Below are 22045 nucleotides of genomic sequence, written 5' to 3' on the forward strand. Positions count from 1 at the left end.
GTGGGGTCTCTTTTGAGTTCCCTACAAGACATCAACCCTTTGGCTCCTAGTAGGATGAGGTCAAATTATTAAGACCACACACATAAAGCCACAATCTCACTAGAGAGTCAGTCTTTTTCCATTGTAACATATTCATACATTAATGTAATGTGGTAAAAGTAAAAAAAAAAACCCAAGGCTTTTTATATTTATTTAACTTTATTGTAATTCAAAATTTGAAAACTGCAAAACACTTTATAGAAACACCTGAGGAATGTTTAGCTGGGCATAACATCTTCATACAAAGAATTTTAAAACAGATAATGTTTAAGTTAGAATCTTGTCCTTTAAAATGTAAAAAGCAACATGGATGGAACCACATATACCTAGTAAATGGAACCACAATATACCTAGTAAATAGTTGCATTCATATATAAAGCATATTTGACTTTTCTAAAAAGAAAAAGAATTCTTCCCGCTGGTATACATTTTATTGGCAATTACAACAAATGGCTAATACTATTAGCACAGATTCTCATTGCTTATCGGTATTACCACCCAAAGTTGTAGAAACTTCTAACAAACATATAGCATCATTTCCCCTTACACGTTTTAACTTTGAAAACAAGTCCAAAATGACAAGTTTGGATGAATTTGGCTTCCAAACGTTTACATCAAAATGGCTCAGAACTAAACAAATTAACAAAAATATTGCATAGGACAGAGAACTTCCCTGTATGGAAACCAATCTACTGATTGCTTCTTATCCCCTGAAGAGTCAACTGAGAGGTACTCGTGATAGTACACGATGCACATATCTCTTACAAAAACCTAACTATACACATAGTTTATCATTACCTATGTGGCAGTGCAAAGTGCCATTTTCAATTCAAAAAGAAAAGATTTACTTGTATGTCTACCTACAGGTATAGAATAAAATATAAATATGGTATAGTACCATATGAGAAATAAACACATTAAAATATATATCTCTTAAGAAACTGAACATAAGTATGTATTTTTATAGAGATAGATGTGCATAATGAATGAGTAGTTAAGTGTGGACGCTTAGCCAAAATATGAAGTTTTAAACTAAGAAGCATTCTATTAAAAATATAATCAGATGCCATTAAACTTGCAGTATAAATAGTTCCTGCATAAAATGATCATCTTATCTATTCTATAATTTATAAAACAAACTGTTAAGAACACTTCACAAAAGCTTATAAGCTTATTTTTTTCTTTAAATATAAACAAATATACTGAGAAGTAACAGAAAGGGAAATCATTTATATGGCTATTCCCTTTCTGGAAATTGGTAAAACATTATTTTAAAAATCCATACATATAAAATATTTGATAGATGTGCTATAGTTGCACCTCAAAACTGTCTTCTAATGAAAAAATTCTCATGGATTGATTGAATCTTTACAAGCTTTAGCCCCTGATATTTTCCTTTTGGAATTTAGCTGTTTTGGTTCTAGATATAAAATTAACCAAAAGCAAAGGTTTTTCCTCTTATTTCCTAAAATGAAGTATAATTTGTAAAATTTGCCATTAAATATATTCACAAAACTGAGAACTTAAATGTTAATCCAAAAGTAAAATATTTTTAAAGGAATATTGGACTGTAACGTATGCCTGCAAAAAAGGATCGTTCAGCAAAATAAAAATTGCTGTAAGACATATTTTTAAATGTAAAAAATTACCAGTACACCTGAGAAAGTATGTCAAATCTGAAGTTACATAAACCTTTTTTCAACGATATTTTTTCCCGTCTTTAAGCTTTTCAATGTAGTGGCACAACTTTAATGCAGGCCCAAGCTTGAGGCCCAAGTATTTCATCACCATGTCACTCTTGAGTAGTAGCAGAGCCTTCCCATCAATTTCCTAGAGATCAGAAAATTATAAGGATTATCAAAAATGTAATCATAGGTTCTTTTATATGTCATAACATGTAAAGCAAATTAGAAGGGCTGTACATTCATGATGTATATTCTGTGAATACTCAACTGTTTCATATAAAGAATTAAAACTAAAACAGTGAGAAACTTGAAAAAGAGTCAACAACTTTGAAGGGGAGATGGGTTTCTGATGTTACCTTTCTCAAGAGGAAATGTGACTTTGCTGACATCAAGGCAAACTGTCAATGCGCTTTATGTTAAAAGCTAATCAGATGCTAAAACTAATTACTGAAAGGGGTATATCGGATACTGGGTCACTCATTTAATTCATTAGAAAACACTGGAATATTACTTGATAGCTAGAAAGCATCTTTCTGAAATTACTTATTTTGATTTTCACATGTTTGGGTTTTAATTGAAACTGCACTTCATTCATCATGTATCACTGTTTGAAAAGACCCGAAATCCTTATATTACGATCTTTGTCAGACACCTTTATACTTTGTAACCAAGTATAACTAAGGAATTAGGCCTGGCCAGGTAACAGAAGATCACAAACCCTCAATAGAAGGTTAACAGAACTGAGCCAAATACAATTAGTGACTGGATTCAATGGGTAGCATGAGGGCAGGCAAGTACAGCTTGTAGTTGCTCCCTTCTGTTTATCACACACTGACTAGGGAGGTAGGAGCAGGAGATGTGTAGCTGTCAGTACAAAGGGGCTCCTGACAACCCTGAGAGAGGCAAAGACTACATCACCTGGGTGAAATAACCTTTTACATGTAGGGAAAGGGCAGTTAGGGTTTTCCCACCAACTATAATCATCAGTACAAACTAAAGGGTCCACATAGGTCAATTAAAGGCATTACAGTAGGAAAACCCTGAAACCCTGACAAAAAAGATACATTACATGTTCTCTGAAGAGATCTTCCAGGAGAGCTGTTGTCTTAGGATCTGTTTCTCTCATAAACTGTATTACTTCCTCCACAGACCAGCTAGAAGGGTCTTTAAAGAAGGTTTGCCTCATTGGATCAGGTCCAAATGTGTAACGCATACCTTCCAAGAGAAGGGGTGGGGGAGAGAAAGACAAGTCATAGTTAACCTGATCAGTACAGTACTCGGAATGAATGATGAGATCGAGAGTAATGGTCTCATTTCTGGAACTTTTATCCAATGAGACACAAAAAACGAAGTGGAAAATCAGGTGGAAGCAAAAACAAAGGTGACCTGAAGATCTAATAGCTTCTATCTGACCTTCCCCTAACAAAGCAGATTCAGAAATTACCTTAAAGGTTCAAACATCATAAAACACTGTGCAATCCACAGAACTTCTCACTGCAAATCTAGTGAGTTTTTTTGCTTGGGTTAAATTAGGTTAATTTAATCAAACCAACTACTCTTACTCTTTAAGCATTTCAATTAATTTCCACAGTCAAGGTCTCTTCTTTCTTTGCCACATAGGTTAGGTGTACTTGACTTGTTAAATGTATATACTAGATAGCCCCTAAATTTATGGTTTTATGATTGCTTAAATGCATTTTCATTTTAATCAATGACTTTCAACAATCCCTATTATCTTTAAGAATCAAATTAGTTCCTTTACCAACTATCTACCATGTATTGAACACAGATGTTTTTATATCATTTTACTCTTAATAGTCCCATCTCTCATGGCCTAACATGTTTATTGAAAAATTGAAGAAAACGTGATTATTTTCTGCTTAGCTAAAGTCCAAAATAGGAGCCCTGGTGGTGCAATGGTTACAAAGTCAGTAGTTAAAAACCACCAGATGCTCAGTGGGGGAAAGACAGGCTTTCCACTCCAGTAAATAGTTAGTGTCTTGGAAACTCACAAGGGAAGTTTTACCCAGTTCTGCCTGAGTCAGAATTGAGTTGATGTCAGTGAATTTGGTTTTTGATTTGAAGTACATTTACTCCCTATTTCAAAGTTTAAATACACAGTAATATATATATTTGGTTGAAAGTTTAGTGAACAAAATCATGTTAAAAATCACTCAGGTAAACAATTTATATATGTTCAAACCTTAAGAAATTGTAGCTGTGCTGTTCATAAAATTCTACTGAAATCTGTCAAATATTCACTTATTCAATTGGAGTACTTGATTCCCTTGATGTTCCTCTATGATAAATAAAGCGATTCTTATAATCATCTAGGGTACTTCTCTAACCAGGAACTGTCGATACATATTTGATCCTTTTTGTGTGTGAGAGAATTAGCCAACAGCTTACTCTTTCTTCTTAATCACCTGATCTCTGGTCATTTTGGAAGTCTTTTGAGTATCTACCCAGGGAAAGGGTAGAGAAAGATTTTTAAAAATATGGTTTAAAACTCACAATGATTAATTTTTATGTGTAGTTCTGATTTTTATTATTTTTTCAACATCATTATAAGGTTGATGTGATATGGTTTTTCCTCTAAAATAAACTGCCCTCTATCTGTCAAGAGATAAAATTCTTAGTCTCATCTACCCATCTACATGGGCTGTATCAACCCAAGTAAGGACAGTGCTGGTGTTGACCATGTCATGCCATACCTATGGCATTCTGACAATCTAGGCACAAATTTCATCCATTTTAAGTCATCACACACTTATTTTTAACATTCAAAAGTTATTGGCAACACCTCTAAATTAACTTACACTTTGTCTGTTTTTAGTTGATAAAGGAAAAAAATTTACTTGGGCCTATAGTTCAAAACTTTCAGAGAAGGCTGCAACAAGATACTACTGTTACTCATAAATAAAGGAAGCAAATCTAATATGTGAGAGAATTAACTGAAGTCCAGTCATGTGTTTTTTTCCTGACTAGCATTTTCACTAGGATATTAAATATTTGTGAAATAAACAAAGATGATTTTACCTGCCAACACCATGTATTATATTTCTTTCTTACAATAAAGGCTATTTTTGTCATTTCAATTTGAAAGCAGGGCATGAAATTGTATGGAGGAGGTATATGAGTTTCAGTGCTTTATCAGGGGTCAACTTGGCTTTTAGTTACAGTATCTTGCAGACTACTACTACTGACACGTTTAGCTAGTTTCCAATACTTACCTATCCTCTGAGATGCAAGTAGCACAGTTGTGAAGTGCATATGGTTCTATAACCAGATTGCCTTGCTTCAAATACTGGCCCAGCCACTTCCTGGCTAAGGGACCTACACCAAGTGACTTCTCAGAATTCTCACCAAAAATGCTTACCAGTACCCTACATCTCAAAAAACTGACTTAATGGTTATATATATATATATATATATATATATATATATATATATATATATATATACACATACATATATATATGTGTATATATATATATACACACACATATGAAGGTATATAATGTGTGGTTTTATGTTATATGTATATGTCCAGTAGATATTATAAGATGATGCTAATAAATATTACCATTAGCCTTTTTACTCCTAGGAAGACAAGAAGCTAATCTTTTCGAGTTCCAATACAAGCAACTTTGGCAAAGTACTATTAGGCAAAGATTTTGAATGATAGCTTCATCATTAATGGTAACCTTGTAGAACCTTTTATTGAGGCGGCTTCACTGCAACAGCGTCTATTTAATGAAAATATTTGAAATTCAGCATATACTCCCCTGTACTCTGAATCTCTGCAGACAATGGCACTCTAAAACAGAGACAATATCCATTAGGAGCAGGGGAGGATGACAATATTGTGTCACAGTGTATGGAGGGTGTGAGTACCCATAGGTAATACCCATGCAGAAAGGCAAAGGAGTCACTTGGTTTTCACATCCTTTACTCTACTCTTTTAACTTTGCCTCCATGCCTAGAGAGAACGGATAAAACACTGTCACACCCACTTCCTCATACTTGAATCCTTAAAAAGAGCAAGAGCTGGTAGCCATTTACATAAAAGGAAGACCAAAACAGTGCCTGCCATGTGAACAAGACGCTGGCCTGACTATACAGGCCACATCTTCCTGGTGAGTATGAGGGTCTGACTTTAGGATGGGAAGGGTGAGGAAGTAGTGGCTGCAGCAACAGGATGTCAGAGCTGGGATCAGAGAGCTACACACATACAAGCTGGGGGTCAGTAAAGGTCTCAAAAGAAACAATCCAGAGGGCACATCAAAAAGGAGAAGAGGTATCTTTCTGGCTCTTAATAGTTACAGGAGTTTTTGAACCCATACGATACACAACTAAAGGGTAAGTTACCACTGATCTGAGTCGTCTCTACAGAGACTTAGTCTGTTCTCCAGATCTGCAGAGAAATTTGTGGATGCTATAATCCCTTGGCCCTGACAATGTGAAAGGGAGATCAGCCTCTCCAATTTTGGCTCAAGGGAAAATATAAAACAATGCTTGAACAGTAGTATTTCTGAATATACCTCCAGGTTTACTTTGTATTGGCTGCACCCTGTTCAATTTATAGTGACCACTTCCAGCAAAAAAACAAAAAATATGCCCACCTATTGATGAATTTGAAGCAGTTGGTACAGAGAAAGGGAAACTCGGGATGTTTGAGATCGGAGTGTCTACAGGATTTCTGGTAGGACTTTTGACAGGATTAATACTGAATGGTGCATCTAATGATTTCTTAAAGAAATCAGGAAACAAATCTTTGGGTTTGCCATTTCCTTCTGGAGTCATCAACCGTTCTATGGAGAAAAAGACAAGGACGGTTATGGTCAATAGACTTACAGGTTAAGCACTATTAAAAGTTTAAAACAATACACTTACTGCCTAGGATGGTTCAAGTAACTGACATTATAATGAATCACCATCCTGAAGTCCAAAATGATTCTATGATCTCATCTTTATTTCTCTTGGCAACTTTATCCTTTGCTAATCTTGCCACCAAAGCTGTGAATACCTGACTAAAACATTCAGTCTTAGGAATTCAATTCTTTACAAGGATTTGTTATAACATGATCACAGTAGATTTCTAACATCGACTTAATTACATTTCCATTTGCTAAAAATGTTAGGTTTATCTATTCCTTTCTGTTAAGTATTTAGCATAGAAAAGATGGTTGAAATGTTATAATTATTTTCCTAAAGAGAAAGGGCAGCTATGTAGTTTGGAAGTGAATGGTGTGTGCAACAAAACCGCCACAGTGCCCAAACTGTCAAAAGGGTTTGGGGAAATATACCTTCCTACCCCAACCACCACCATCCCAAGACCATAGGAAGGACTGGGTCACGAGACTGTTATTTACCTTTAAAGAAAAGCATGCTTGTTTTGGGTAATTTAGGAGATATAGGAAAATCAAAAAGTAGATTTGGCTGAGTTCGTTTGATGCATTTCTTTCCCAATAAGTCTTCTTTTTCTATTTTCAAAAAATAAAGGTGTCTGTTAAAACTAACATATGTGAGCATTTTTATGTCATCAGCATAAAGATTCTCTAAACCATTTATCTAATATAACTTCAACAATCTGCCAATTATTTGACTGTTCATATATGTCTTTTTCAAAAGTTAAAGAAAAAAAATTGTTAGGATGGAAACACATATAACAAAACATGCACCTAAACATTTGCTACATGTACAATTCAGAAGCATTTTCTTCAAAGTGTGCAACAATGCTCAGTATCTTTTTTGCAAATAGCACATCTTTATTTCATCCTATTAAGTATTTCAAAAATATCACATACAAGAGTTAGAATCACTTTGAGAAGAAGTATGTCTAGGCTTTGTCATTGTAGGGTCATTAGATTTCTGTAAATACATTAAGAGGAAGTGAGAATTTATTATGTCTAAAAAGGCACGGAAAAATTGCTCCACGAGCAAGAGAAGACAGTATGGTACAATGAAGACCCCATTCTGTAGACAATACTGGCCTACGTGTATTGTTAAAAATAACTCTATTCCTTACTTATAATTCAAACAAATGTATTTCTCTAGAAAAAATGATTTTTAAAGGCATGATCCTAGAAGTAGATACCTCAAGCTATCAGCCAATATACTGGTTCAACCTCTAGCTAGAACAAGTAGAGAATATTAAATCAAGGTTGACTAGGCCTCAAGGAAGAAAGACTGCAATGACAAAGCACCAAAGTCAAGTTTTATCTGGTTCAAAAGTGTGGCTGGGGAACAGACAGACTGCTCAGAGTCATCTGATGAGTAACCTTTAGCAATCCAGTTATGGACTGACATATCCTACCATCAATTCAGAGAGCTATAACCAACCACTTGAATTTGGTTTTTAGCCAGCAACTACAAAAGCAACCAGCAAAATATATTTTAGTGCATAAGAAATATTTCTAAAATTAAAAATTATTTACATTCTAATGGGGAAAAATCAACTGGTGATTTCATAATATATTTAATGATACAGACTTCTATTACTAAAGTATAACTTTCTTTAGCAGTATATCTCAGAATCTTAGCAAGACTGGAAAGTTTTATCTTCTTTGTTTTCATTATGAAAAGCTTACAAAGACAATGTATTATCTACTATTTGGGGCTGATATAAAATATGCACTTAAAGAATTGATGCAAAACTATTTCCTCTAAGATACATAGTAAGCCAAAGTAAGACTTGATCTGGACTGGGCTGGGATGTTTTCTTAATAAACTCTTTGATATACAGATCTCTATTACATATAAGTGTCTCTGGATTTCTCTAGTTAACCCGACTGACACAAGAACCACCTCACGTTTTAATATTATTGTTTAATAAAGGGATCTATGATTTTGTAGCTTTACTTTGTGATGTACCTTAGTATAGGAAGACTTTTGACTAAGTTATACCAAGCATAAATAATATCATAATGTGAGGTTCTTGTGTTTCTCAACATACCCTCCTCCCATCTAACTTTATACACTTCTGAAAGTGGTGTTTCTAAATATCTAGCTCAAGGGTGGGGGACATATTTTATGCCATGGACCATATGGCTATATGGAACATCATTCATGAGACATACTGGCCAAACATTTAATTAAGTCACCCCTAATTTGATGGTAAGAGCTCTGGTAGCAAAGTATTTATGTGTTGGGCTTGTAACCACCAGTTGCTCCAAGGAAGAAAGATGAAGCTTTGTATTTCCCCGAAGAGTTAATCTCAGAAACCCATGGGGACAGTTCTACCCTGTCCTATCTGGTCACTATGAGTTAGGGTCAACTTGATGGCAGTAACCACTTCTCTTTGGTGAAACATGTAATGTCACCTGGTACTGATGAATTTTGCCGGCTGTATACAGCCTGAGGGCTAGACCTACCCCACTCCTGATCTAGCCCTTCACTAATGAATCCTATATTCTTCAATGTATACCATATGCCATGTCAAAAGAACAGTTTGGGACCTCTGGGGCACTCAAATTGTGTTCCTTTTTCATGTTGAGTTTGAAGAACAAAATGTCTAAAGAGGAAAGTTTAGGACTATAAGGTAACGGGGGTAAGGCTTCCCAGTGAAATTCTCACAGCACATGGTCCTTTCTAATATCAAATAATGAGCAGGGGCAGTGTCCTGATGGACTGACTCATAGAAGTTTAGTACTTTTATGCATGGGCACACAAAAACAAAAACTCACTACAATTGAGTCAATTATGACTCATAGCGACCATATAGGACAGGGTAGTACTACACCCATAAGTTTCTGAGTTTGTAACTCTTTACAGCAATAGAAAGCCCATCTTTCTCAGGTGAAGTGGTTGGTGGTTTGAACTGACCTTGTGGTTAGCATCCCAATAGGTAACGACCATGCCACCAGGGCTTCTGTCCCTGGGCAAACAGCTAGTTAATGGAAGAACTCAGATTAAGATTTAGGGATCTTAGACTTCATGCTCTTTCAGGAGATTATATTATGACATACTCTAGCTGTATGCTCTCTATCCCCCACTGCCTATTTATTAAGAATCCGGCAGTATGGTGGCTAAGTGCTTAGCTGAAAACTGAAAATTGAATCCACCATCTACTCCCTGGGGAAAACGTGTGCTAGTATGCTTCTGTAAAGATGACAGCCTTGCAAATGTACGGGATGCTTCTACTCCTCTTTCTCCCGCAAGGTACAAAAACTACCTGCAAAGAGGTAGAAGACTGTTATACTAAACTAGAGAAGAGGCTAATAAAATCCTGAAGCATAGTGGCAAGGGAATGGATACAAGATTACAGGTAAAGTAGAAGAGACAGAGTTTATGGGGAAGGTAAAGGTAACAGGGAAGTCTAGAGAAAAAGGAGTAATGATCGTGTACTATATGGGAATTGCATTGGGAAACCTTACCACAGTTGCCCTACAAGCCTGATCTTTCCCCTTTAGACACTGAGAACATTAGCTACTTTTCAAAGACCAAATACAATCATACCACGATTAATAGACCTTCATGAATCATATGGAAGTTGGATAAACCAGTCTCAAAAAACTTTTGGAAAAAACAAACAAACATAAAAAATAAGCAAACCCCATAATGCAAAACTTTTCTTGTTTCAAAGACCACAAGTAAGAAAGCAGACTTTGGTTCTGCAGGACTACCCTACACACTCTTATTCAGCTATCAGTCTTGTGGAAGAGATTAGATGATAGCTCAAATATTGACTTTAAGTTTATCACTTTTTTCTCTGCAACAAAAATCTCTACTGTTATAGGATTATAAAGGTCAGTAACTTTGAATCCATATTCCAATCTAATAAAAATAAAACTGATTGAATCACAAAGAAATCAAACATAATTTATTGATTTTGATTAATTATGAATACAATTAAAAATTACTTTCCATTCTGAATGAACATTAACTACGATGTATTATAAATTTCTAATTAGTTCATTGTGACTAAACTGTTTATGGAGGGGAGGACATAAGGAAGAACTCCAAATTAAACAAGATCCTCGAGTTATAAAATCTAATTTAAAACAAACGCACAGTATAAATTTATCTTCTCTCACCTGGATTATCATTCTCCTCGGGGATAAGAGTATTGCCCCTGTAAGAGCTAAAAGGCTGGCTACTCAAAAGGTTATCACACTGCAGGCTCTGGCAGAAGGTCTCAAGAAAGCGAAGAACAAATGATGCACTGTTTACTGGAGGGAGCTGGACAGAATGAATTTCCCCATCAAACCAGGCTATTGGGGGGGGGAAAGACATGAAACAACTCAGAAAGGTGAGGTATACAACACTAACAAAAAACCCATCAAGTTGAAAATAGTAAAAAAAAGTCTTAATTTGTGGTTTTGGCAATTCATAAAGGAATAATCCTAAATTATAGAACCTCTCAAACACAATATAGTCTGTGTTGGTAAATGTGTTCTCATTTTAAAATACCCTTGAAGAAAACATCAGAAACTTACTGATCTAGAGTAACACTTCCTTTTATTCTGATTCCATACATATAAATGTTATGTCTGATCACACAATCATGGAAGTCAGCTCTACCCTAAGTTTTAATGACTTCTTGAGTCAGTTTTATAGGTTCTTATAAATCAGTCTATTGTGTATAAAAATAATATATTATCAATCAACATTGTGGCTTATAATGATCTCAATGCAGTATGTAGGAGGAAAAATCAATACCTTTTGCTTCAATTTACAGTACTATTATGACATTGTTTATTTTGAAAGTAAAATGAAACTTTCCAGATGTGTGTTAAAATTCTACATATCTAAGATGCTAACATTATAAACATTATAGTCATATTATATATTAAAGGGATCTTGCCCTTTCAATACCTAAAATCAATTATGGATAAGAAGTTTAATAGAAGATTAGATGAGTGTACCAGTTATCACTTCTCCTCCACGATGATCCGGCTTAAGGAACCCAAAAACAGTCTTGGTTTGAATGGCGCAATCTACACACGCCTGCACGGTGCGCCGGAGCACAATATTCACGGGGCCAGGGCCAAAGTGATCTGGCAGTTGCTGGATTTTTTTCTGATCCAGGTGAGGGCCAGGATTTCCATGTTTATTGACATAGACACAGACTTGGGGAAAACATGTATAACAAAAAGATAGGTTTAAATGAACTTTGTGAAAACACTACATAATCAATTACTATGTCACACTAGCCAATTCCCTGAAAGAACACCTAAATCATAATTACTATCAATGATCATTTCTGCCTCTTAAAATATGTATGTAAAAATGTTTTACATTTCAGTAAAGATATTAAACATACAAATAATCAAAATACTAATTCAATTTTCTTTAAAAATTCCAAAATATATTATACCTAAAACTTCAAGTTTTACAGTATCACATTCCAATTTTGCATGTATTCCCATATTATATAAAATGGAAAATAAATGATGAATATTTTAATCTTTAAATTGTACACATAGTGTGAGGATTTTCTTTCAAAACTAATATGTAATACACTTACTTTTGGAGTGAATTTATTTTAAACTTCCAATGCTATTCCTTAATTACGTTTTCTAAATTAACAAAATAATTTAAGGTATATGTCACAATATGTGCTAAGGACATAGAAATTAATTTAATTAATTTTAAGGGAAAATGTTCCTTCTACACATGCTGAGGTTTACTGAAGAAAAAACTTTTCCTTAATAATGAAAATTTATGATATTGAAGCCATTCAGCTATCATCATATGTCACGTTTCAATATTTTTTTTCCATTGAGAAAAGCAAATCAACATATAATGTAACATGTGGGTACATTATTAGAAGACATTCAACAAGCAACCAGTACTGTTGACAGCATGAAGAAAATTCTACTGAACCTAAGGGAATCTAAACAAGGACTTGAATGTTTTATCTCTCTTGCATTTTACTTTATTAAGCTACTGTACCCTAATGGATTAAATATCAGAAATAATACTCATATACTGACAAAATAAGCTGTTACAGTAGTCATTTTAAGTAAATTTTAAGTAGTCATTTTAAGTAAGTTTTACTTCAGAGCAGATTCTACTTTCTTTTTCAGGCAGGAAAGAAAAGTTTGGAACAAACATACGGGGAAAGAGCTTAAAGGGGACAAGGATCTAGGAAAGGAAGCAATAAAGCATGGTTTAAAAGTGGAAAATATGCAGAGTGACAAATAAAAGGGATTTGTCTGAGTTTGTGTTGTTTCATACTTTTCACATAGAGAACAATTTCAAGTTATTATGCCTACTGATATACAAAGAACTGTCAAAAAAGGATAATTTGTAAAGCATTAAGAGTTTGTAGAAACTTTAAAAGCAGCCCATACATGCAATACAAAAAGATGAAAGTAATTGTGAAATGAGATAAGGGAAAACAAGTATAGATTTGAAAATTATGTAAAATTCTATAGCTCTTACTAAAGTAGACAAAATGCTTTGTGGGTACTGGGTACTGACTTTTCAAGTGATGTGTATTTGAACAATCATTTCAGTATTACTATAATATAAAATATAAATTTATAAAATCTTAAAACTGTTAATAAACCGTTCACCTAATTTAGAATAGTTTTTTTTTAAAAATTAACTACAAATTCAGGTATAAGGTAAAATGTTAGGTTTCATAGATTTGAAAACATGAGAAAACTAGAAAGATGTGAGATTATAATATGCAAATAAAATGTTGGAAGGATAAGAATTTCTGGTGGCTATAAGTTCTTGGTATCAAAGCTTATGGTATGGAAATAGTGAAAGTACTTGACTCTTGGTGATGTTTGATATAAGCTAGTGTTTAAGAGGGAGGAATTCAAAGGTTATGACATTTAATGGATTTTATATAGGACATTGAAATCCCAAAGAAAATTACAAGACATGACACAAAGGGGCATAGTCTAGTGCCAAAATTTTCAGTACACATACATATACATATATATGTACATATACATATAAAATCAGAAAATTAGTTGATGGCAACTAAAATAAAGGACAGAGTAATTAACCTCAAAGTTATAATAGCTAACATTAATTGAGCATTATTATATACTCATTTCAGTTAATGCTCATTATGACATTTTATAATCACAACATGCTATTTATAGATGTGGAGCACAGAGTTTAGGTGGCTTACTCAGCATCATTCACAGTGATACCAGGAGCCTGTAATCTGACCAGGGGATTTGACCAGTCATTATGTTTAACCACAATTCACTATCCCGCCACCCTCTCATTTCAAGAGGAGCAAAAATTTCACTCCCATGGGTGGAGGAATCATGGTTCGGAAATATTAACTTGGGAACCAGTAGAACAAACAGATGATTTACCAAATTTGTCTCAGTATTTAATATTAACATGAATTAAAGCTCAAATTTTTAGGTACTGCCATCAAGGTTGTGATTTCATACTTTTTGTTAGACACAAGTGCTCTTTGAGCAAATCTTCCTAAAGGATATTTGAAGTTATTTAAGCCCTCATTTATGTGTGTGTGTGTATCAGCAATTTTACAATCTTTAAAAATGTATGAAATTACCTGTAGACATCACTGTTTTAGAGGTCCCAGGAATGGTGTCCTTATCATATGGAAGGCTAAAGTTACTGGCATCAAAATTTACATCAGTTTCAGATGTCGAACACAAACTTGAAACATTGTTTTCCTGTATAAAGTGGGGGGGGGGGGGAGAGGATACATTATCCTTCTAAAAATTCCTAGATAAAGAAGTCAGAAAATTACTTGCATAAAATTTTAAGTTGTTAGCAGCCCTCAGAGTTAACAGTCTCCTTGTCATGTATTACAGAGTACTTACCAAAGGGCACTCTGCAGGGGCCCAGGTGATCTAGCTAGGTCAGAGGAAAAAAAGCAGAGGGCTTTCAGCCCTACTCCCTGCTTCAAGGGGATCAGACCTCAAGCAAAATAGTTAATTGTGCAAATCTTTTCTATTTTGAGGTTCCCTGCAAGAGCATTTTTTGCACTGCTAAAGAAAATCTATAAATCCCTACTCCAGAGCAAAACATCAAATGGCAATACAAACAAAAAAAAAGAATGCAGAAGGGCTTGCTTTCAGCAATCACTCTTTACTGTTAATGAGCCTGCATGTCTCCATATTGTATATACAAATTTTGACAGTTTAAATGGTCTGTTGAGGTCCATACAAAATTATGCATGTTTCATAAAAGAACCAAGTGTCTTCTGGACACTAGTGATTTGTTTACTGTATACCAACTCATGGGGGGGTTCTGAGAGGTACCTTTACACAACTCTTCAATCTTGCAAGGCTTGTGTCTAGAAAAAGTGCTAATAGATAACATATAAAAGGCAGGACAAAAGAGAAAATACTAGGGTACTATTCTATGTCATTTAATTTTTGTTTCTTAAAACTAATGAATGTAATTTCACAGCATTCCAGTAAGTCTTGTGTTATATTTAAGAGTCAAATTACAATTATTGTATTGCTATAATTTTGTTCTTTTAGTATTTTAAAAATCTGAATCTTCTGAGTTGGGACATACCAAGACAGTGTCTGTATTAACTGTGCAAATTGAACAAAGGGAACATTTACTTAGAAAAAATATTTAAAAGGAACATGAGTCCTTCAAAGATGTCATTTTGGTGTGATGTAAAAATCAGAGCATTGAAGAATTCTTCAGAGAAGGGATAAAGACATGGAAACATTGCTTTCAAAAGTGTATAGAGGTGAATAGAGGATATGTGTGGAAACAAGAGCTTTACATTTTGATTTTTTAATCTAATGCAGGTTTGTAAGAGGGTGCTTCAGTAAATTAGTTGAAAAATCTCATTTCTGCTCCCATTAAGAAAAAACAATGTTTTTTAAAAGATCTCTTTCGAGTTGTCAAAAAAGCACTTAAAAAGTTATGTGAAAATAAAGGAACAAAAATAAACTATTTGGAATTATCTCTTCACCATTAGACTAATTAATCGCAGAGATTTTTGTCTAGGCACTGAAAATCCTGCATTACATATCTATCACTGATACTTCTAATGTATCTTTTAGGTCTTAAAATACATTTTAAGTATTATATATTTCATTTTTCAGTTCCCTTATTAGCTTCTTTTTAGAAATTTTTGTTTTAACATAAAAGAATGAATATAAACATTTTTAATTTGAAAAAAATGGTTTTTCGTGTTGCTTCACATTGCACACATTAGCTGAAAACAGAAATATTATATTCATTAATATCCAGAAGCAAGGATGGTGAGAACTTTGTCTCACCTGCTCTGGAGATACTGTCTTGAGAGACCAGTCTTTGGAGAAGGATGTAATGCTTAGTGAAGGTACAGAGGCAAGGAAAAAAAGAGGAAGGTCCTTGACAAGGACTGCCATAGTGGCTCCAACAATGGGCTCACATGTACTAACAACTGTGATGCTGGTGCAGGACCGGGAAGTGTGTCTTTCTGTTGTACATAGGGTTACTCTAAGTCTGAACAAAAGGTCCTGGGGTACTGGTCGTTTTCTTTTCTAATTTTTCACCTTATTTTTTTTAATGGTCTCAGTTCCTCACATTAGGTAATACTTATTCTTCTATCCTCGGGTTCATTTACTCTTTCCTCTGTCAACTCTACCAATTAATTCTGTTCAATGAAAATTTATTTTAAATACTGCATTTTTCAGTTTCTAAATTTCTAGTCCATTTGTTTTTATCTTTTTTGTTTCTCTGCTAAGATGGTCTACCTCTCCTGTACTTAAAATCAATGTAAAAAAAAATCAACAGCCACTTGAAAAATTCTTATTTGCGAAGTCTTAACATCAGGTTCATCTAAAGGTTCTATTTTAATTGACTTTCTCCTTTCAGTTGTAAATTTTAAGAATATGTTCTACATGTGACCTCCTCCCTGGGGGACGGACAACAGAAGAGGGTGAAGGGAGACGCTGGACAGGGAAAGATATGACAAAATAATAATTTATAAATTATCAAGGGCACATGAGGGAGGGGGAAGTGGGGAGGGAGGGGAGAAAAAGAGGACTTGATGCAAAGGGCTTAAGTGGAGAGCAAATTCTTTGAAAATGATTAGGGCAAAGAATGTACAGATGTGCTTTATACAATTGATGTATGTATGGATTGTAATGAGTTGTATGAGTCCCTAATAAAATGTTAAAAAAAAAGAATATGTTTCTCTTACTATGCTTGCATGCCAGGTAATTTTGGATTGTACCTCAGACATCGTGAATGCTAATTTATGGAGATTCTGAACTTTTTTTTCTAATAAATATTTCTTTTATTTTAGTAGCTAACTATTTTGGTTGCAGTTGAACTTCAAATTCTGATTTTGGGAATCATTCCAGCCTTAGCTCAAGTCTTCCCTCTATTTAGTTAGGCCAACCAGTATGCATTTGGGCATCCTTGGATCAGGAGTCGGTCATAGATGTTAGTAGACAGAATTTGGGATCCCTTTTCTGGCTCTTTCCCTTCTAAGAGTAGATATCATTCTTTTTAGCAGTCACAGTTTTTCTGGCCTCACTTTTCTAATGCCTCCCCACACACACACACCACAACCACGGAGACTTTAAATTTTCCACTAATATTGTGATGAGTCGCAGGCTATATGGGGTGAATGTGACCTGAGGCTAAAAGTTTCGAAAAAACGGAGTCACTTTATATACCCCTCTCCTCCTAGTATATGCTCTTATCAAGGTATGTCTGCTTCTGTTCACTCTTCATTGACTTTAGTGGTAGTTGCTTTTCGTATTATTTCCAAACTTTAGAGTTGTTTTCAGTGAGATAGGATTTGATTTCAGCATAATCAAGTTTATCAAATAGATTTGTCCCCAGATTACTGAGGTATAATTTGCATACAGAAAATTCAACTCATGTTGATCTTTAAATCACACCAAGTTTTAAATTAACTGAATATAAAAATATCTATGCAGTGCTTATATTGGTTTTGAAGAAGTACAACACTATTAAAAATTTAAGTTTGTTCATAAGAAATATCAATCTCCATACCAGAGGAGTTATAAAGAGCCCATTTGTATATTCCTAAAGGGTCTCATACTCCTCTTACAAAATTTCTAAACTGTGTGTTACAAATAAGGCATTATATAAAGCCATAAAATACAAATTAGAGAGTAGGAGATAATACTAACCTTTTGAGTTTTTTTCTTTGATGTGTTGTTTTTAAGAGAATTGCCCTTCTTAGAGACTGTCATCTGTGCAAGTGATTTAGTCCTAGTTGTTTTCTTCGTCTGTATTGATTCTGGTTCAGTTTTCTGTGGAGACGGCATTGAATGTTGGTACACTTTGTAAAGGAAAGATTAAATTTTTGTTAGATTATTTTTAATTGAAACTGGGGGGGTGTAGAGATATATACAACCCACCCACACAAATTAATGTAAATTCCATAACTAAGGCATTTTGGTCTTATTATGCAAAAGAGATTCAAACTCCTTTTGAAAACATTCCTACAGGCTATAAAAATTCAATCAAAGTGTTAAGATTTTATATTGTCAAAAGTAGAGGTCTAATTATACACACAAACACAAAATAAAGATTCATTTAACAACCAGTAACTTCAAATCTTGCACAGTGAAAACTTTTAGCAATTTACTTTTTGGCTGCTTCCCATAGTTTTAGTCCTTAGCACAGAAAAGTCTTTCCTTCAGAACACTATCCAATAATGCCTTATTCAGAAACTTTTTACCAATCCATGTAGAAAAACATAATGAACCAACCATCTAGAGCTCCTAGTTCTTTTAAAAAGCCAGGGGAATTCCCTGCTCTTTATTTTTAATGGTTAATACTAAGTTACTATGAGTATGTCCAATAATACAGATGCATATTCTGCCATATAGACTCTATATTTATGTTATCATGGAAAGATCACCGTACTCAAGCAATTTGATTATACTAATTGTCTAATAGCTCAATCCAGATAGTTTTAATATTTCAAAAGGTTATTGGCTCCTGGCCAGATTACTTTTATCCATTTCACCATTAAGTAATAATATTTTTTAAATTCTTAATTCTATAACGCATTACAAAAATAAATTTTACATACTATAATGTTACATAAACTTTTATAAGCGTAGTTGTATAACTTAAGCCATTTATAGTTCTATGTAAAAAACTCAATTGTATTGTGAAAACTTCCTTTTACAACTTGAAATCAATCTAGTACTTTGCTCCTTCCATACTCCAAATGTGTAAATATAACATCTGCCTGATAATAACTCTCTCTGCAGTCCTATTTGTCTTCTATAGCTTAATAAATCAAGAGGAAGGACAGCTTACTCCCAAGTTGCCAGGGCAAACTGAGGACCATTTAACTGCCTAGATCACTTTCCTCCTCACATGTTAATTTACCTTCTTATAAGAGTGGAAGTAGCCCTGGTAGTAGTGATTACTCATTGGGCTACGATCCACATTGTCAGCAGTTGAAATCAGCAGCAGCAACTCTGGAGACTTGGTTTCCTACTCTTGTAAACAGTCTCTGAAACCCACAAGGGGTCACTATTAGCCGGCATTGACTTGATAGCAGTGAGTTTGGTAATTCTAGTGGAAGCTCGTTATCAGCAGCCAAAATGAGGCTAGGGGCTGAATATAGAACAGACCACCAGTTGCTCACATGCAAGTTCAGGGTGAAGATGAAGAAAATGAAATAAGTCCATGAAAGCCAAATATGAATTTAAGTCTATCCCACCTGAATGTGGAGTGAATCTCAAGAACAGATTTGACATATTTAAGACTAATGACAGAAAAAAATTTGATGAGCTGTGGGACATCAAGAGCATCATACATAAAGGAAAAAAAAGGTTATTAAAGACAGGAAAAGAAAGAAAAGATCAAAACAGATGTCAGAAGAACCACCAAAACTTGTTCTTGGCCTTATGAGTAACTAAAACAAACGGAAAAGAAAACAAAGTAAAAGAACAGAATAGAAAACTTCAAAAAATAAAGTATTATAAAGAAGCATGTAAAGACCTGAGGTTAAAAAATCAAAATGGAAGAACATAGGACATGGGGAAAAAAGGAAGACTCCCACGAAGATGGATTGACACAACGGCTTTGATGATTGGCTCAAACGTAAAGATAGTTGGGCAGTTAGCTGGGTAGTGTTTCATTCTGTTGGACATAAGAGTTGCAAACGACTTGATAGCAACTAACTAAAGGGTCCAGCAGTAACTCTATGGTTCTCAGCTACAGCCAGTGTCTCTAACCCCCTTCTCCATCCCCACTGAGCATAATGTGACATCTCACCTTTTCAAGACAAACAGAAACCTTCCCCACATTCTTCACTGGTCCGCTGGTGCCACAGCTCATGGGGGAAGTACAGGCTCCTTTTAGATAAAATAATTTGTTTCTGTCCTTAAAGTTTATTAACACGAGATTCGTTTGTTCGCTTTTTCTTCACTTTCTCATGTGGCCACACGTTCCTCTGTCTCTTCTTCACTCTAGCTCTCCCTTACTTTCATTCAAAAGTAAGTGAAGAGAGGCTACTGTCTCTACTCTGTCTTCCAATCTCCCCTCATGCGACCCCCCTTTACTCTCATTCCAGGCAGGTCATTAACTCTAATAAAACCTGTTAATTAAAACCCATGCTCTGGCTCTGCTTTCCTTTTATTCCCGTTCTAACACAACACACTACTCTAACTTTATCATCCTCTACCTCAAACTCCCAACTTCCTCACCCATCATCTTTACTTCATATTGACTGACCATGATTTACATTCCAATGATAACATCTCATCACAAGTGCAGAGCAGTTAATTATTTAATGTGGTCCTAATCAAAGTTTCTAACTATTATCAAATGACCTTTCCCTGTATGGTTCTGGTAAAAAGGTGAGGAAAGATACACTGAGAGGATTCACTTCTGAGAAATTGAACAGGATTCCCTGGAGTGGCATGCTGCTGTGTATAAAATTAGTTCTCTGAAAAGCAGGAGGAAGAATCTCATTACTACCAAGATCCAGGAATGGAGCATGTCCCCTGGGCCCAAGACTCCTGCACAGTGAACCTTCTGAATCCACATGACGGCTACAATATCAGCTGAGCAGAAACAGAACCAAAAGCCAGAGCATGAAACAGATTTCCCAACCCAAGGAGCCAGTAAAGCTGTGTTTTCCTTTAGGAGGCTCACTTACTGAGTAGGGGTCCCTCTGGGAACTTAATTGGAAAAGTTAGACTTGCTGAGCTTTACTGGAGTGGGGTGCCTTTGGGCACTTAATTCAGGGAGCTGGTTTTGCTGAGTCACAAAACTTGAGCCTTAAAATTGAGACTAACAGCAAAGTTCAAAGCCCCTTTGAGAATTAGCAGACCTGAAGCTTTGAAACTGGTCCTGGTAAGTAACTACTCTGATGCCTTTCTTACTGGCATGAGAATTTAACATCCTTATTAAATCCTGTTGCAGCCATTACAAAGCAGTGGTTCTCACCCTTCCTAAAGTCTCGACCCTTTAATACAGACAGTTCCTCATGTTGTGGTGAGCCCCCACATAAAATTATTTTCGTTGCTATTTCCTGACATTTTCCTACTGTTATGAATAAGGCAACCCGTGTGAAAGGGTTGTTCGACCCCCCCAAAGGGGTGGTGACCCACAGGTTGAGAACCGCTGACCTAGAGGTAAATTATAGAACATTAAGTCAGAGCAACAAGCATCTATTTTCATCCAATCCATTAGCTTTCTTCTGGATTTACTTATCTCCCTATTCAATCTATACCCACCTTTCCACCTCCACCAATATCTTTCTAACTAGTATCCCTTCATTTTTCTTTGATCTTTGATCATACCTAGCAGCTCTCCAAGCTCTAATCAACAAGATTATCTGGTCCTGAGCTCACTCACTGTCAACTCATCATGACCCTATAGGACAAGGTAGAATTACCCCTGTGGTTTTCCTAGACTGTAACTCTTTGTGGATATAGGAAGCCCAGTTTTTCTCCCTTTGACTGGCTTTGAATTGCTGATCTTGCAGTTTGCAGCCCAACAAGTAATCACTATAGAACCAGGGCTCCCAAACTATATAGAATAGCAAATAGGTCTGTAAGAAAATATTTTGGGTACCAAGCCAGATTTTGCAGGCCATATACTATGTCTGTCTGTAGTCTTCATTTATAAAAATTGTTCTTAGCTAATGCAATATATAAAAACTAAGCCTTGAGTTGAATGTAGCCCTCAAGCTGTGGTTTGCCAAACCTTGCTATATATTAGGATGCTACAGTCTCTCTAAAATCCAGACTACACTGCTCTGATTCTGAATTCTAAGTATGTTCCTGTGGTAGAACCTTTTCCCCATGTTTGTTTCTATCCTCCCTCCCCCACCTTTATGGGCAACTTCTACTTTATGAGAAGACTAAAGGCTATCTTTTAGGAGCGACCTTAACCATCTCTTAATCAATTCC

At 35.1% G+C, this 22045-nt stretch overlaps 1 protein-coding gene across 2 annotated transcripts in view; it reads right to left on the bottom strand.

The window, feature by feature from the left end:
- Nucleotides 1–218: 218 nt before the first annotated feature.
- The window catches only part of SCML2 (Scm polycomb group protein like 2), an 86809-nt gene continuing 64982 nt past the window's right edge, over nt 219–22045 (bottom strand). For both annotated transcript variants that reach the window (XM_075538995.1, XM_075538994.1), the window contains exons 8-15: nt 17792–17943; nt 14221–14344; nt 11594–11797; nt 10763–10939; nt 7100–7210; nt 6350–6538; nt 2794–2939; nt 219–1869 (exon numbers count right to left, since the gene is read on the bottom strand). In XM_075538995.1, coding sequence (XP_075395110.1) covers nt 1738–1869; nt 2794–2939; nt 6350–6538; nt 7100–7210; nt 10763–10939; nt 11594–11797; nt 14221–14344; nt 17792–17943 — 1235 coding nt within the window. In that variant the 3' untranslated portion in view covers nt 219–1737. The remainder of the gene's footprint in view (nt 1870–2793; nt 2940–6349; nt 6539–7099; nt 7211–10762; nt 10940–11593; nt 11798–14220; nt 14345–17791; nt 17944–22045) is intronic.

The sequence above is a fragment of the Tenrec ecaudatus genome, chromosome X (assembly GCF_050624435.1).
Source record: "Tenrec ecaudatus isolate mTenEca1 chromosome X, mTenEca1.hap1, whole genome shotgun sequence".
NCBI classification, from domain to species: Eukaryota; Metazoa; Chordata; class Mammalia; order Afrosoricida; family Tenrecidae; genus Tenrec; species Tenrec ecaudatus.